At 30.3% G+C, this 18,289-nt stretch overlaps 1 protein-coding gene across 1 annotated transcript; it reads left to right on the top strand.

Moving 5' to 3' along the window:
• Nucleotides 1-7,210: 7,210 nt before the first annotated feature.
• On the top strand, nucleotides 7,211-11,623 carry LOC114379372. Its single transcript, XM_028338015.1, has 7 exons — nucleotides 7,211-7,558; nucleotides 8,247-8,627; nucleotides 9,105-9,181; nucleotides 9,335-9,371; nucleotides 9,504-9,666; nucleotides 9,764-9,905; nucleotides 11,144-11,623. Exons 2-7 carry the CDS (start codon nucleotides 8,288-8,290, stop codon nucleotides 11,489-11,491), a joined length of 1,107 nt encoding a protein of 368 aa, XP_028193816.1. The 5' UTR covers nucleotides 7,211-7,558; nucleotides 8,247-8,287; the 3' UTR covers nucleotides 11,492-11,623.
• Nucleotides 11,624-18,289: the final 6,666 nt, after the last annotated feature.

The raw sequence follows: 18,289 nt of genomic DNA, 5'->3' as shown, positions 1-18,289 counted from the left end.
TTTCCATGTGTTTTATGTTTTGCATATCCCAAACCCCTAACCCTCAAGGCATGCCCAATTGTATCTTACACCATTGCTAAGGGTAGAGGTTGGAGGGAAAGTAATTAGGTCTCAAATGTTACTCTCATCTTGATTTGTGTCCTGTAAAATTTGCTTACTATCGTAAGTATTTTGTAAACAAAGTTTGCAATTTTATATGTTTTCGATTTGTATAAAATATTGCAAATTTGGTTTTAGGCTTTTTGTTATTTTTTTTACCATTGCTTTTAGATCGATTGATTATCTAGTTTGAAATTGGTTTGGTGCCCATTTTGTTAAAACTAAAATTTTCTACAACAGTTTTGTTAAAACTAAACTATTGTAGAAAATCAATTAGAACTAGCATTTTAAAAATAATTTTTTTTAATTTAATTTAAAATATTTTAGAATCAAAGTGTGAAACTAGTGCAACAAAGAAATGTAAGCACAATTATAAAGGCACTACTTACTAAGAAAAAAAAATCAAATCCTGTCATGTCGTTTCTTTATGAAAAAAAGGGATTAGATATAATAGTTGAGAGTTTATAATTGAAAAATGTTTAATTAGCATTAAAACGTACAGCAAAATGCTGTCTCTTTTTAGTTTTAGAGTATATTTTTTTAAATGTGTGGGGGGAGATGTGTGTTACAATATAAAGATAAAAAGTGAGATAAAAATATTGTATATGATGTCATAATTTTTTTTATATGTCAAAGAATCATAATCTTTTCATACCTTCGATTTTTTTATAATATGTTCACACTTTCCTTTAATATAGTAAAAAAAATTATTTTTTTTGTCTTCTAATTTATTTTTTAAGTTTAATTTAATTTTTTAGTCTTTTTAGGTTGGATATTAAAATCATCCAGTCTAAATTAAACTAACATATTAGAAAAATGTGTATATGTTGGAGTCATCTCATTAAATTTTTCCTAATTAATCCCGTTAGTTCAAGTTAGACACTAGGAATTCGAATAATTGAATCCTATTTTAAAAATTAAAATACTTAATTAAACCTAGAAAAATTAAAATAGAGAAACAAATCAATTACTTAAAAAATAAATTAGAGAATAAAAACTAACTTAACAAAAAAGAATAAAGAAGTCTGACATAAAAAAAAAGAGAGAGCAATCTATAACTATTATATTATCTACCATACCTACATATCTCTCTCAAGATGTCAAGTAGTATAAAAGGGCCTATCCTTCTTTATTATATCATAAAAGAGGTTAATGGTTTGTATGATAAAAAAAACATAGAGGGTGTAAAAATATCATGCATAATCAGAGAAAGTTATGCAGATCTAAGTTTTGTAGCCAACTGAAACTGTAGAAATAGGTAGATGGACTCAGTCAAATTTCTTCTCTTATTCACATAATCAAAATAAACTATCCTACTAGCTCAATTATTTTTTTCAGGGACGGAATTTCTCGAGATTCTGACCTTGTAATAAAGAAAGTTGCAAAACAACACATAGCATCCATCTGAGTAATAGCACGAAGTCTACAGCTAGTAAATCAACTAGTAGCCAAAATGGTTGCAAAGTTTAACTCAGGACCCTCCGCAAAACATGGGCATGTGATCAATATTATGATCTCTCTACAAGCATGACATTATTCTCTCTCTTTGTGTCTCTGTCTGTGCCATAATTTTTCTTATGAAAGGGGTTTCTAATATTTGCGTTGGCGAAAGAGTCGCCGCGAAGGTAGGCATTATATGTGCAAACACCACCCACGCGAGAGAAAGCACTTAGACCTTGAAACGACCTAGAATCTTTTGCATGCATATTATTATTATTTTATGAGAGAAAATCCAATCTCACAGATTACTAAGATGGGTAACAGCCAAAATTCTTAGACTGTGTAATCTGATACTAATTTGATCGAGAACATGGGAATTAATAATGAAAAATATAGAAAGCTCATTTACAAAATTATGATGATCATATATAGAGGGTTCAAACTAGTCACCACTGGTCTAATATTAATTCCACTTTCTTTTTTTGAAAATAAAATTCTTGCATAATATACATCTTTGATTAAGTCTCCCCATGTTTTAGAGAAATATTTGATCATCTATCTATATATATTATGTAGTCCACTGGTTGTATTTATATATTTATCAATATATATACTCCCTTTTTTATTGTTGAAATATGCTCTTAACTCCAAAGATATATTATTAATTAGCTGCATTCTGACTATTAAGGTGAAGAAATTTGAGTTCCGTTCATTGGCGCAGGTCATAATTAGGAGTCAAGATATTGAATCCATTTACATTAGTTCGTGATGATTATAAAAAGAATACTACCTTTGACGGGAGAAAAGCTAGAACCTAATTAGTTTATTTTTTAGAAATACTATGTATAAGGAATATAAAAGTGAGAGTGAATCCTTTACGAAAATTGACAAGTTTTAGAGGTCAGTATAGTATATAGTTGGACAGAATAACAGAGTACAACGGTGCATATACGTATGATGTTATTAATTTACATTAATATGTTTTTACTAACCGACTCTTGAATATATGTTATTATATTTTGCCACTTCTGTTGAGAAAATATCACTTTTCCTAGCGTATGTTATGTATCACGCATACAAAACCTGAACATCTAGTTAACACTAAGAGTCTACTTGCGCGGAGTAACTGTTTAAATATTAAAATGCTCGCGTAAGCACTATGCCTATTTAGGTTGACATAGATGCAGACATTGATCTTGTAGACAGCACCTACAAAAATAGGTTTTATGTTCTTTTTCATCTTTTTTTAGACTATTTTGTTTAAGCTATTTCAATTTTCGTGTATGAACTAATTTAGTATGAGAAGATGATATTCAAGTATATTTTTCTAAAACAAATTATATAGAAAAAAAAGTGTATATGAGTTGAGTATATGAATTGAGATTCAAGTTGTCTGCCAAAGACAGTTGTGAAGACGAGCGAATATGTGTAAATTCTGATAGAATAATAGCATATTAAGATCTGTTCAGTGGAATGAAAAATAATAATAAAATAAGATGAAAATTTTGAATCAAAGTAGAGTAGTGTAAAAATGTGGATCTTAACTCATTATACTTTTCATTCTCTCATTTTCCATCATCTTTCTCTCCAAAAGAACACACCCTAAAAGTGTTCAGGACATTTTGGGCTAAAGATTTACAAGATTAAACATTTGTGAGTGATTAAATAACAATTCTGTAACAAATGATTTAATAGACACAATAATATCAGTTAGAATAAGTTCTAATACCATTTTAATAATTTTAATTTGAATTTGGGTATAATTTAATTTCAAAAATTAGTTCATAAGGTGATGGTTGTCTCCTTTATTTAATTTAGTCACATGATCGTTAGTTAATGAGAGATTGTTAATATCCTTCTTCACACCAACAACTAAGGATCTTTAACATAAAATTTGTAGGATTGAATATTTACAATTGGTTTGATTAACGACCTCTGATAATGGGTGGTCTTATAGGCTCAACAAAAACTATTAGAATAGGATTTAATGCATCTTATAATTCGGGTTTAGGCCTAACTTAATCCCTATAACTAGATCATAAGGGTGAGGGTTTCTCCCCACTCATATACACTATTTTTGTTATATTATTAATCAATGTGAGATCTCCAACTAACCTTCCTTAATTATTTTGAGAACTAGACATTTTAAGTGTGAAGTTTGCAAGATCATACATCTCTAAGTAATTCGATAATGGCTAAATAACAAGTGACTCGATAAACTCTAATATCATCTTCAGAATTGAAGATTTGGTCTGCCTCAACTCCAAAAACCATCTCATGAGATGAGCATTATCCCTTACTAATATATACCCCTTCATGCCAAAAATTGGACATCTTGAATGTGAAGTTTGCAAGATTAGATATATTGGATCAAATTTGGATTTTGATCTAATTCAATCCAAAAAATTAGTTCATAAAGTAAGGATTATTCTCCACATAGATATACAAGTTTGGTTATATCACTAATCCATGCGAGATTTTTAACACACCTTTCACATGTTAAGGATTAGACGTGTGAAGTGTGAAGGACTAGTCATTTTTAGTTGATCGATAATAAATGACTTGATATATTATCTTAGAATTCAAATTTGGTTAATTAACTTGATCAATCCAAAAACTAATAGGTAAGATAGAGTTATCCTTTACTTTATTTATATATATATATATATATATATATATATATATATATATATATATATTATTTTAGTCTTTATCACTCATCAATATAAAATCTCAAGAAAATGTTTCTCAAGGTGTATCTTGATTAAGATCACATTAATTAGTCCGTTTTGTTAGACAATTTGAGTTCAATCAATCAAGAAATCTAAACAATCTTGCATATAAAGCACAAATTTGGATTGGTCCAGGACATTGTACAAGAAACAATTAATATAATATCTAAATTTTATTCAACCTTAGAAAATCATGTATGGATAGTAGACACTTAAAGAGAGAAACAGAAAGAAGAGAGAAACAAAAATATAATAACTTATATGGCATGATAAAATAAGAGAAATATTAAGAGTTGATAGATGTTTGTATTGTTGAAGTGTCTAAATATAATTATTGTTAGAGGAAATATAACAATAAATGAAGGATTTGGTTTCAATTTAGGTAAGAATTCACAGTACTATTATAAGAAACAAAAATGTAAACTCTGAAGAAAAAAAAATTATTGCAGATAAGAAAATGACTTCACTACTAATTAGAAATATAAAATCTATACGTATAAAGTGACTGAAATAGACCTAGCAAATTGAATGAGTTATATATATAAATTAGGTGGTAGTCCTTTGCCAACGGGCAAAAGATGTTATGATATATATAATAAAACCTGTAATTATGAGAAAGATTCTTTGCTACTCTGCAAGTGTTCCTAAGATATGCAACATGTCAACTCCCATGCACAGAAAATGACAAACAAGAAAGTTTTGTATAAGCCGGTACGTCGAGCTACGAGAATTCTCTCTCATTTCCTTGTGAATCCGCACGAGATCAACCCATTTCTTCTCTCCCCATATAGCCTTTCCAATCCAATAGCTTTGTTTAATCCTTAGAATATTTGTCTTCATTGAGTTTCTCTCTCCCTCTGAGTCCTCCAACACCCACGTAAAACTGTGTTCATACTGATCTATAGTCAAAATTGGGTGTGTCTTGTAGCCAAAACCTAATCCTTGAAAATGATTCCTCATTGGGACCTACACTCTGCGCTAGCTGCAAGGAATTGAATATATATAGTGTCCATGCATGATCTCATGACAAGTGGCTCAAATTCTCTCTAAGATGCTCGAGAAAGTAAATCCTTGGACAATAGGGAAGACTATCCATAAATGAGACAATTCGAGGGAATATCAAATATGACACAAGATTATTGTATTTACCTTGCATGCATCATCTTGTATTTTACTTTGGCCATCTTTACCGCGTATTCTCTGCTTATGTTTTTCTTTTTTAATATATGATTTCAAACAAATTTTGAAGTTTTTAATTCACGTGTGCGTCTATCTATTTATTTATCTATTGATCTATCTTTGATTTAGGCTATGCACGGTAGGTCTTGAGTAATTCTACAGCTCTAACAAAAATAAAAGGCGAATTATTTTTTTGATAAACAAATTCAATTAAGAAGGAACGAGAAGTTTCAAGCAAGAAATAAAAACCTTAAACTCAAAATACACAAAGAAAATTTTCTTGGCACGGATGCACCTATTAGTTGAGAGATTTATTCAACCAGTTATTCACAGAGGATAATATGCAACATATTACATCACCAGATCGAAAAAAGTATTTATTTATTTATTTTATAGCCAGGATGTATTTAAGTATCACCAGAAAAAGTATTTAAGTAGAAGGATGTATATATTTTTACATTTTCTCGGACATACAATTCAAAGTTAGTTTTCGAGATAAAAGAAGCATATAGGGCAAACACTTTTGCCCCTACGTTTATTTACCCCTATCATTGCCAATGTCTCCGTTATTAATTAGTTAAGGCATACTGACATCAACTTTTCGAGGTTATAGATCGTATATATTTGGCTATTTTACACTAGTACGTTGGGATTTGGAGTTCATTATATATTATAATATATGGAACTATCTAGGAGTTTTACTTTTCCTGCTAGAAACGGATATAGCTTACCAAGACAAAACTTTGAAAAGTCTAAAACATCTTTGTTTTTCAAGTTATTAGACACTTGAGGCTGTTGTGCCTTCAGTATCATAGGCCAACATAGGATGAATATGTAGAGTAATTTTTTTATTGAAATTTTGGTACTTATCTATCTTTATATATACTGCAGGTTATCTTTAATTCTGCCGATACATTATATTTCTTATACGTATAGAATTCTCGGGTGACTATAATGTTGTTCACCTTCAGGTACATGCTTTTTACAAGTCACATTTAAATTAAGGACTAATTAAGAATTAAAACCAACTTAATAAGTTATATATGTAAAACAAACACACACACACATATATATATATATATATATATCAAACGATTGTGAACCAAAATAAAAGGAAATGGATTGGTTCAGGCGAAAGAATCACAGTAATTAGCGTGCAGTGAGAGATACAAGAATAAAAAGAGGAATTTAAGAGATTTGTGTTTGAAGACAAGAGGTTAAAGTTATAAATGTTGGTCAGTATATGCCTTACAATTGATATGTTATCATATGGCTGCAACCTAATTAATAATATTTTTATAAAATAAAAACTAAATAGGAGTTGTCAGTAACAGAGGTCAACTAATGACATTAATAGTAAAGATTATCTCGGAGAGATGTAGGCAAGAAGGAAATTGGACGAGAGGCATGGGGACACAAACCTGTCAAATAGAAAAATTGGAAAAATAAAAAGGTTAAAAAAAAATCACATGATTCTCAATAGTACAAAATAGGGGTCATATGCGTGCCTTTGATCTCGTATATGTTGTTAGCTCCGGCTATAGCTACTTGCTAACCCCAAATGTGTTTTAAAATCAAAATGAAAAAAATAATTAAAAGTCAGAGAAAATACAAGTTGTTTAATTTGTCCGACCGTCGTCTTCTACATGTAAAATATCTTATTATATTTGAATATTCTAATTTGTGAGAATATTTGATTTGATGGCGATGAATAAAAGTATTTTAGGCTTAATTTTCCTTACATTCCAACCAGTCCCACTTGCTAATAATGCACCCTGAGCTGCTACAGAAAGGAACCTTACCTCGCAGCTAGTCATCTCTCTGCGTGCTAGTATATAGGGTTTTTCCTTTCATCAACATATATTGGATCCATGAACACCACAAAGGGTTCAAATAGTACTTCTCTTGCAGCACTAGATATGCTTGAATCAACATCTTCTGCTTTTGATCAGTTGCAAAACTGATTTAGGGTCTCCAAAGAAATTGGCTTTGTTGGATCTTGGAAACAAGCTTTGTCTTCTGTTGAATCATTTGTGGTGGTTTTGTTTGATCGCAGTTATCTTGGAAGGGATTCTTAAGGCTGTTATTAAGCTTCATCATCGCTAATGGTTTGCACAAAATTACTTACATCTCTCTATCTCTATCCTTCTTAATTTCTCTTTTGCACCTTATGAACGTCAATTCAAATTGCTTATTCTTCCCATCTTCATGTTTTTTAATGATATAACATTTACTTAATTTTTTAGGAATAATAACTTCTATTTGGCTTCAAGTCACTTTTCTTAGTTTTGGATCTCATTCATCTATAGCTAGCACTTGAATTTAGAAAGGATATAATTTGCTTTCAGAATTCTTATATCATGTAGTTAATCGTGGATGTTTAAGTGTGAGTCTTAGACATTTGTCACATTCCCTCAATTTCCAAACAGAAAAAAAAAAGCAAGAAAAAAAGGAGCTCCTATTTATATGAAAAATAATAAGTAAAAAGGAATCTTAAGCACAAACAAATTAATATTCACATTAAAACTAAAACTATATAGATCACGTACTACACTTACACTTATAGGTCTATTGTAGGTGATGAGGTTTTTTTATATATGTCACAGTTTTCAAATTTTAGGTTATTGGTTAGTGTGGAATTCCAAGACCTAGGAACAAGCAAAGACTTGCAATAAATTTATGGTACAAATGTAAGAAGACAGCGAATTCTTCTAAAGCATCATATATATTAACTTATATGGTGACTGTGTTTTTCGTGTCTTCCTGACCTTCACTGTATACCATCTTCACCTGCAGGAAAAAAGTTGTATTTAGAAGAATTAATTACTTCAATAAAAATGGATGAGACAATTTGCGTATCTGAAGAAGATCATAAGAGTGGAAGTAGCAAACCCTCTTCTCCAAGTCTTAGAAGAAAACGTTCATTTTTCGATTTGAATGAAGAAGCTGTGGATGGTGGTGGAGATGATAGCACCAGTGATGATGACCCCATCAATAGCAATGACATTTCATCACAAGAAGGTAATTTGAGTAGCAATAATAACTCTAGTGAAGAAGGGAAGGAGCGTGCATCTACGGTTAGGCAATATGTTCGGTCCAAAATGCCAAGGCTCCGTTGGACTCCTGATCTCCATTTAGCTTTTGTGCATGCTGTTGAGAGGCTTGGTGGACAAGAAAGTAAGTGAAAACTCACTTCAATCTTATTATAAACTTAATTTGCGTCTAGCTAGTGATGGATTTTACTATCCCCGACCAGATGGAACAATTGGCAACATGCTTAGGATCCCAAACGTGCTAAAATTTTCTTTTTTCAAGCTGAATAATGATATGTAAATACTATTATAAAAAATCAAAGAGATCGAATTCAGTTAGTTAAATATGTCAAGAATTATTATAAATTTTCTTTGATTCATACAAATAAAAAAATTATCCTAAAAAAAACTTCATTCACTCTAAACACCTCAATATATGACATAATTTATCTTTATATCTTTTTTTTTATCACATCATATTACCTATCTATTTACTACATTTTTCTCTTTTCTATCTCTACCTATTTCTCCAACCAAGTACCAAATAGATTTGTGGTATTCACAAATCATTTTTCTTTGGAGTCTTAATTACGTTTCATTGATAATATTTAATTTGGTACAGGAGCAACGCCCAAGTTGGTTCTCCAGTTAATGAATGTGAGAGGACTCAGCATTGCACATGTAAAGAGCCATTTGCAGGTATAGGCATTATATATATACAAGTTCAAATATACAAATTAATGGGTTTAATTGTTTTCTTGATTGTAATCCAGCTAGAAACAAGTATTTTTGCAAAAATTATTTATTATTTATAGGTGTGTGTAACGCCTTAATTATATTTTTTGAATTCAGATGTATCGAAGTAAAAAGCTTGATGAGTCTGGCCAAGGTAAAATTTTCACAATCTTAATTATATATTGTAGTAAAACTATGTTTTGATCTTATTGCACGTGGCATGCCTATGTCGTATTTGCAAGGGTTTTACATCACATGCATGATCATTCACTGTGTTTTGTTACAGTTTTATCTCACAATAGGTCAATGCAAGGAAGGCATAGTATTTTTTATATGTACGGAAGACTTAATGCCCCACGACACTTTGGGAATGATAATAGAAATTATTTGCCATCATCTGTGTTTATGGAACAAACACCCTATGAAATCAGTGCTCATGGCTCTTCAAGGTAAAGAAAAGAAAACTAGCCAGTGGGAAATTAACTATAATGCATGTATTAAAACATGGATAAAATTTTGATATATCTTTAATGTTATTCTGTGTAGATTACACCCGACAGCACTCTTCAATAGTAAAATGATGATAAGATCAAGTTCAGGGTGGGACAAAGATTTATATAATTCTCAGTCGTATCAACGTAGTTTCTGCAGTCCTAACCTCACTGGGCACGCGAAGTTTGATGCTGAGGTAATAAAACTGCTACATTACTCACATTTTTACCTGCCAATTCATATTATTTGATTTGCTTAATTATGAGAATTGAAAATAGGTAAATTAAAGGAGAAATAAGAATGATACAAATAAAAGAGAAATAAAGTATATTATTTAGATTAATAGAAATAGGGAGGGGGAGTAGAGAAATTTCTCTCTACTTATTTTGATGAGTGAAAAAGAAAATCAAATAACATAATTTTTTAAATTTTTTATATAATAATAAAAACTAAAAAATAAAAATGAAATAGAGATTAATTATTCTGCTCCATTTCATTCCAATTTGGGAAAAAAGTGTTTTCTAGTAGATCTCATGAAAATAACTTCACTTCTATCTATTTTTTTTCTCCCAATCAAATGGGCTTAGAGTTTATATTCCCCATAACATTGGTTTATAATTTTAAAATGGGAAAGGAGCATTAAGTCCCTTTAATTTTATTTTTTTCAAATAGACAGCCTCAACTTTAATTTTGTCTTAATTAATACTTAAATTATACTTTTTCTTTCAAATAGACAACATGAACTTTAAAATTATTATGATTGATATTTAAACTTTAACTTTTTCATAAATAGGCACCTTGAACTTTAATTGCATTTCAATTAATCTTTAAAACTTATCTTTTTACTAATATTTTTTTATCTTAAATGTTAATCATTCATTTTTTTGTTACAACTCATTTTCATATTTAAAATGTAATAAAGAATATAAATTTAAAAGATATGTATAAAAAGGGAAAATAATAACATAAAAAAGTATTATTTGATTTTTTAATTTTTAATTTTATTATATTTTAATGTTTGGAAATGTGATTTATAAAAAAAGCTAATAAACAATTAAGATTCTTTTGTTAGTAATTTAACTCCAATTTAATATAAGATTTTGTTTAAGAAAGGCATCATTTTTAAGAATTAATTGAGATGAAATTAAAATTAGGTGTCTGTATGCAAAAGAGATAAATTTTAAGGATTGATTGAAATAAAATTTAAGTTCATGGTGTCTATTTGAAAAGAAAAAAAAAGAAGATAAAATTTAGGAATGAATTGAGACAAAATTAAAGTTTAGGGTGTCTATTCATAAAAATGATAACGTTTAAGGTGCCTAAATACTCTTTTCCTTTTTAAAATAAATTGCCACATTGTATGATATTTTGGAGTTCCATTTGTCAGCATATATATCTTGCATAAGCCAAGTAATGGTTCCTTTTGGATTGTAGGTTCATGATGTGAAAAATCGAATGCCAGAATTCATAAATCAGGTTCAAGTATGGAAACAAGGTGACATCAAAGATCAATTAGAGAGGTTGAATGAGATGAAAGCATCCCCGAGTTTCTTGGAACTAAAACTAAGTCAAGATTCAAGAAATGCTAGAGATTACCAGATGAACAAAGACACAGAAAGTGAACAAAAAATTAATACGAAACTCTCTTTGTCATTGTTCACTTCGTCCTCATCATCCTCAAATTCATCACAACAAGCACAATGTTGTGAAAAGAATAAAGACAATACCCATGTTGAGAGTTTTTGTTTTCAAAATTATGCACCAAGAAATCGTTTGGGCTGAGTACTTATTAGGATCTAATAACCATGCCAAATAGAGCATAGGAGTGAGATCTTTTAAGTACTTGTCTTAACAAATCACATATATGATGGACCTTTCCAAACAAAATAAGTAATTCTAGTTATTTGACTTTAATTTGGTTTTTTTTAATAGTAATAATTTGGTGTTGTTTTACGTAAGAATTAGAGAAAATAAAATTATGCATTGATGTCATTTAATTTGAATTCAATGCTAGACCATTCACTCAATGGTAGCTTTTTACCCTAGAAGACCCACCTCAAGCCCTCACTTCGGGTTTGCTGGGAGCCCTAATTAGTTATTAATTATTTATAATTAACGAGACAGTTTCTTTTTCTTTAAAGTTTATAATGGGTGTCATACAGAAATTACAACTAAATGATAAAAAAATTAAAAAATAGTTTAAAAATGAAATCTCTATATATTAAGGTTTAGTAAAATGGAAAAAAAAGTGAAAAAAAAACCTTTTATATTTTTTCAGAAGATTGCAATGTGAAACAAATTAGGTTTAAAAAATTGATTTGCACGTAAAGAAGGGTGAAAAAAATTAATCCTACAATGCCACTAATACGTCCACTAGTATTTATCTAAGTCATCGTGTAAGTTTATAATAACTTTAAGAATATTTATTTTATCTCCTGTCACAATTAAATTAAATATTTTTATTTTTAAGAAAGCAAATGAAAAATTAATTTTGGAAAAGAATTTGTGAAAATTTGTTGGAAAAAAAAAAGGACCAATGTTATATTTGGAAAGATTTAAAAAAATATTTATATAATTTTTTTGAAAGGAGAATAATACATGAATTTTTTTTACTGATAATTGCTTTTTTGATGTTTGGACGATCTAAAGTTTGTTGCAATATTGTTCAAGATTATATTGGGGTTAAAATCAACCTTTTTAAAAGTACTTGATAGGGCTTAATTGGAGGAAGGCTAGATGTCGGTACGTTGCATTGTAAAATAGGAGGAATACCTTTCATATATTTAGATTACCTATTGATCGAGGTGAGTCCAGTTCTAGGGAGTTGCCCACGTGAAAGCATGTATATTGAGAAGGTTAGTAAATACAATTTGTTGATTTTTATAATATATTTTAAAAGTTATATTAATGATAATTTGTACTTAATATAATTAAGTGTCATGGAAAGTTTTTTTTGGCAGAATAGTGTATAAGTTTTTACATACATAATCATTAAACTCTAAAATATATGAATGCATGTTGTTTAATTGGAATTGTTTCCGAACATGTAGATGCTTCTGGTGATAGAGAGGATTTTGGTGAACAGCACAGGTGAGAAGCAGAACCTGCATATGTACACCTGCACATACACTCCTCAACTTAATTAGATCAATAATGAATTGTATAAGTACAATGATTGGTACCTTAGTTGATACATGAAATTGTACATTGCTTGCATAGCCATATACAAACTATGTCACCCGAAACTAAGATCAATAATAGTTAAGCACGTTCTCTGTCGTCCAATTTTTATTTTTTTTTACAGAAGTTAATATAAGTAAAACTTAACTAAAGGTGTTTTACATTTTTTTATCAGCAAAATTAAGACTTTTATTAAGAAAGAAGATGGAAGGTATATTACAAGGGTACCGCCCTTACAAGAAGTATGCTGCTAAAAGAATAAATACATCAGCCTATCCTCCAGCCCAGGAGCCTTTTAGTCATACCATAAGGTGTTATATATGTAAACTCCCTAAAGAAAAATTTACTACTACAAAATGAATGTTAACAGTAAAATTCTTTCTTTTGTAAAAAAAAAAACAAATTTTTCTTTAATATAAAAAAAATAGTTCCATAACTCTCATTGCCATGGAGTCAATATATACAACCCAAGTAAATGAAGAATTGATATATTAATTGCAAATTTACTTCGCAACCCTTAAATCGTAATATATATTTTTTTTACATATATAATCGTAACCATATTTATAGCTTGAATAATTAGCTAAAGTAAAAAGTGAGCTACCTAACAGTGATGTATATATATATATATATATATATATATATATATATATATATATATATATACTCAATCTCCAACACAACATTCACCTGCGCCATCATTAGCACCACCTCCACCACCGTTATAATCACTCCTCCGAGACTTATTGGAGCCATGATCATATTCACCGCAGGAAAGTATGGCCATTGAAATTATTGAGAGGGATACAAGGATCATGCCAAACAAATGCAAGGTCCTAATTGAGCCAAACGTGAAAGGGGTTTGTACCTCATGGCCACCATCTGCGAGGGAGAAATCTTTGCCCATCTTAATTTCACTATTCCAACTTCTAACGCTTAAGTTCTCTATATATAGGCGTGACACAAAACTTGCGTCTTAGACTATTCATAATTAAACTTGCTAGTTAGATACTCCTTAATTTTATTTTCTTTATAGATAACCAGAAAAAAATGCAAATAAATAATTGAAGTTGACATGTCCAACTGGTAACCGATACGTGATGCTTATAAAGGATGCCACGTATGTATGATGAATAAGTTTTAAACAATGTAATTTTACTTGGCGTGAATAAAATCTGAATAACGTAAGTTAATATGAAGTAGGTCAACTAACACCAACTGTCATATATATCTTGTGACTGGCATTATCTTCATTTACCGTACCTCAATTAAAAGTTTGAATCATTTGGGAGCATCCACCAACTTCTGGTTCAGCCTTTCTGATTCATGATAAAGATTTGAGAGATCTGTGCCAGGATTAGCAATTAGCATCCTCTATATCCAATTTCAGATTTTTCTTTATTCATTTTTTCTTTTTTTTGGATGGGGGGAGCTTTATTCCTTTTGTTACCCTTGAGACGTTTTCTTTCTGCATCAATCTTTTTTTTTTTTTACACTCAACATTTTTTAAATATTCTAAAATTATTTCTACCAATAAACATACAGATTGTCAATCTGTATAATTTAATCATTTAAAAAAAATAAAAAAATATTTTTAATGCTTTTTTAATAAATTTAGTTATAATTTTTTTATAATATTTGTGTAAATATTATTATATTAAGTTGTGTATGTACATAAGGGTGCAATGACCATGATGAATATCCCTGATGGAAAAAAATAGAATGATTAAAGAATTTTAAGCATTTCGAGAGAGAGATGACTTAGAATCTTTAATTATTCACGACTAATGGATTGATGATGTCCATGTTTCATACTTCATATTATATGAAAATAATATAAACTTTGTCAGTCAGTACTTATAATTTTTCATTAGGGGTAATACTTGTATTTGGGGTATGTCACTCGATTTGAAACTCCCTTGAGACTCAGGCTGATCGCCATGGGAGGGGGGAAGTTGTTTATGCACGACAAGGTGACATCGGCACTTGCTGCCTAGTTTTCTTAAGTGAGTGTCAGACAGACATACTTAGGCTATTTCTTGACGAATGATATCACATTGCATTTGAGAGTTGAGGTTAGATGCATGCATCAAATTGAGCATGGTTGATTACAATTGTGAAAAAGTTGATGAATAGTTATTAAGTGTATGTTGTATTGATTGATAGTTGCGAGTGAGCATGATACTTGTTTTTGTTTATCTTGCTAATTTTGTTATATGATAATTGTTGGTTTCTTTTGTTTCAAACTCAGTCTTGCAATTTTTGTACCATGTGATTGGTACCGATAATGATCGTGAACCTTTATTCGTGGGAACAGATGAGCAACAGTAGATTACATGGAGTGAGGCTCTTTTGTTAGAGCCACCAAACTGACGTGATGATGTTAGGATTATTTTGAGAGATGGTTGTGTTTTGTTAATAAACTCTTCCGTAGCTAGTTCTATAGTTCTTTTGAATTAAGGATGTAAATCATAGATTTAATTATATGTATAAACTAATTTATTTTTTGCATGTGACTGAAGTGTACTGAGTTGATATATATATATATATATATATGACCTAGAAAAAGAAAAAAGAGTTTGGATCAATTACAAATTAAATTATCCCCCAAAGAACTTCTTTAGCTTGGATCAACTATTAGGATTTTCTTTTTGCACTAACCATTTTTCTTCTACACCTAACAATGAGAGAGAAATTTCAAAAACACTCTTCTGCAAGGCTCATACAAATTGCAAATTCCATACGGATTCACAACCCGTATGGGTTTGGATTCACAATCCATATGTTTATAATGTAATGGTCTGCCTAGTCGTTACGATATCATTATTTTAAACTGCGTAAAATTTCAATTTTTAAATGAAAACTCCATTAATTTGTTTATGAAAAAAGAGAGTAAATTTTTCACGATATACGTTCACCAAACAATGCACAAATACTTATATGAATTCAGACCCATACGGGTTGTGAGTCCGTATGGGCCCATACAGATTTGCAATTTGTATGAGCCTTGCGAAAGGGTGTTTTTGAAATTTCCCTCTCATTACGAGGTGTAAAAAATATGGCTGGTGCAGGAAGAAAATCTCAATAGTTGATCCAAGCTACAGAAGTTCTTCTTGGGGGGGGGGGGGGATAATTTGTAGTTGATCCAAGCTCTTTTTCTTTTTCTAGGTCATATTTATCATTTTATCTTCCTACCTTTACTTCATATCTCGGTTCATCTCATCCCACTTTATTCAATTAGCCCAAAAATGAAGTAATGCATGTTTGATAATTTAACAAACATGAACTTTTAAAACAATAATTAATTATTTTTGTGATAATTTTACTATAATTTTGTGTTTACATAATTTTCTACCACTAAACTAAACACACAACTAGTCATTTATAATTTCTCTCAACAAAATAATGCTTTCGAGCATTGCTTGAGGCATTATTGTTATACAAACTCCCGTTAGTTATAGCATATTATTGTACAGATACCTTGATTTTAATCATGTTATATGAAAGCATTGTTTTATTAAATTCTAAAGATTAGAGAGATATTGTTAACTCATTGGCAAGTGTATCAATTTAATTACCAAAGTAATAATAAATGGTAAGATTGAATGTTAAGTCCACATGGACTTTGATTTTTCTTAGAGTTTTTACATATCGAATTTTAAGCAACGGAATGACTAAAAATGAATATATTTCAAAAGAATATCACAAAAATGTAAAATTTTACAATAATAAAAGACATAAAAATAGAGCAAGATCCAAGATATAAGAAAAACAAACACTTTGGGTAGAAAATGACACTTGATGCAGATTTTATAGGAGTGTTGAGTGTTTGACTTACAAAAAGTACTCTTGACACAATGTTGAGAATTTTTTACTATTTAAAACTATTTCAACTATTTGCTTCATCAATTAAACTATTCTAACCATGATTTGTCATAGGAAAAGCCTAAATTCCTTGATTTCACTCCTAATCCCTTAGAAAGTTAAACAAGTAACTTTAAGAATAAAGATACATAAATAAGACTAACTAACATCATTCCATCCCTAGACATGGATTACTTAGAAGTTCCTTTAATTTCTTAGAGTAAAAATATTTCCCAATGATTAAAATCCTATGTAAACGGATGATCAAACAATAAACAAAGTAATAAACATAAAAATAAAATAATAATACTAAAATGACATTAAATAAATAATAAAGATCATTATATCACAGATTTTTTGATATCCAAACTTCCAATAATGGATAATTTAGTTTTTCATTATCATAAGAGACTCAAAACAAGAAGATGAGACAAAGAAAATAAAGAGAATGGAAAAAGAAGAACTCCCAAAGTGAATTTTTTTTCTTCAGAAACGTGCCCTAGAATCCCTTCAATGGAACAATGCATCTCCTTATAAGACACCTCAACAAAAACATAAAAAATGAGCTCCACTTAAAAAAAAAATTGAAGACAACTCAAGATTCTTGATAAAGTTAGGGAATATTACTAGAAATATAACATTGCCAGGAGGGAGAGCTAGATTATCCATTAAGCTAAGAAAATTCATGGCAAGCAAAAGAAGTTCCGATTTTTTGAAAACCGACATTGGAGGCTTCAAACCAACAATAATGAAGGCCCAAGTTATTTAAAACTTGAAAAATAAGTCCATCTTCTAGGAGAAAGACAATGCATCTGGGACATAATCAAGACTAGTGCATCTAGAGCATAACCGAGGCCAATGCATATGGGAGAAAGACAAGGGTAAGTGCATCTATGGCATAGATGGGGCCAATGCATCTAGGCTCATCTATGCTAAAGACAAGTCCAGTGCATGTACGAGAAAGATAGGACAATGGAAGCCAAATAAGACCTCGGTTAGGGACAGAGGCAAAAAATGTGGCCGGACCTACTAGAAAAGTGGAATAATCATTGGAAAGAGGACAACATAAAAAAAGGGGCACTGTCAAACAAATGCAAAATGAAGCCAAACTTTAGGGGTGGCGCCAGAATGGAGGAGCAACAACACCGGTGAAAGTGTGGCCAAAAAGGTGTTGCCATGCAGCTCCACACGTCGGAGGAAGATCCACACTTGGCTGTTTGGCATCTAAGGAAAGTGGCGCGTGAAGCCTCTGATGGTGACATGCAGACCAAATCTGTGTAGATCGGTAAAAGGCACAACGAACAGGGTAGGTGGGGATCAAAAGGTCATTGGAAAAGTTGCTGGCAATGGTCAGAGAAGGTGTCAAAAAATGGAAAATGGTCATCGGAATGCAAAAACATATCACCAGAATGGATGACATATAGAACAAAAACATATTCCCTCGGTCAGGATCTACATAATTAGAGAAGATTAAATTTCCTCTAAATCAAACCGGTCAAATCAATTTCTAATGAATGAAATATTTATTCTTGATTC

The sequence above is a fragment of the Glycine soja genome, chromosome 12, assembly GCF_004193775.1.
Source record: "Glycine soja cultivar W05 chromosome 12, ASM419377v2, whole genome shotgun sequence".
Classification (NCBI taxonomy): Eukaryota; Viridiplantae; Streptophyta; class Magnoliopsida; order Fabales; family Fabaceae; genus Glycine; species Glycine soja.
The sequence above is the reverse complement of the archived record's forward strand: the minus strand, read 5'-3'. Positions and strand labels throughout refer to the sequence as shown.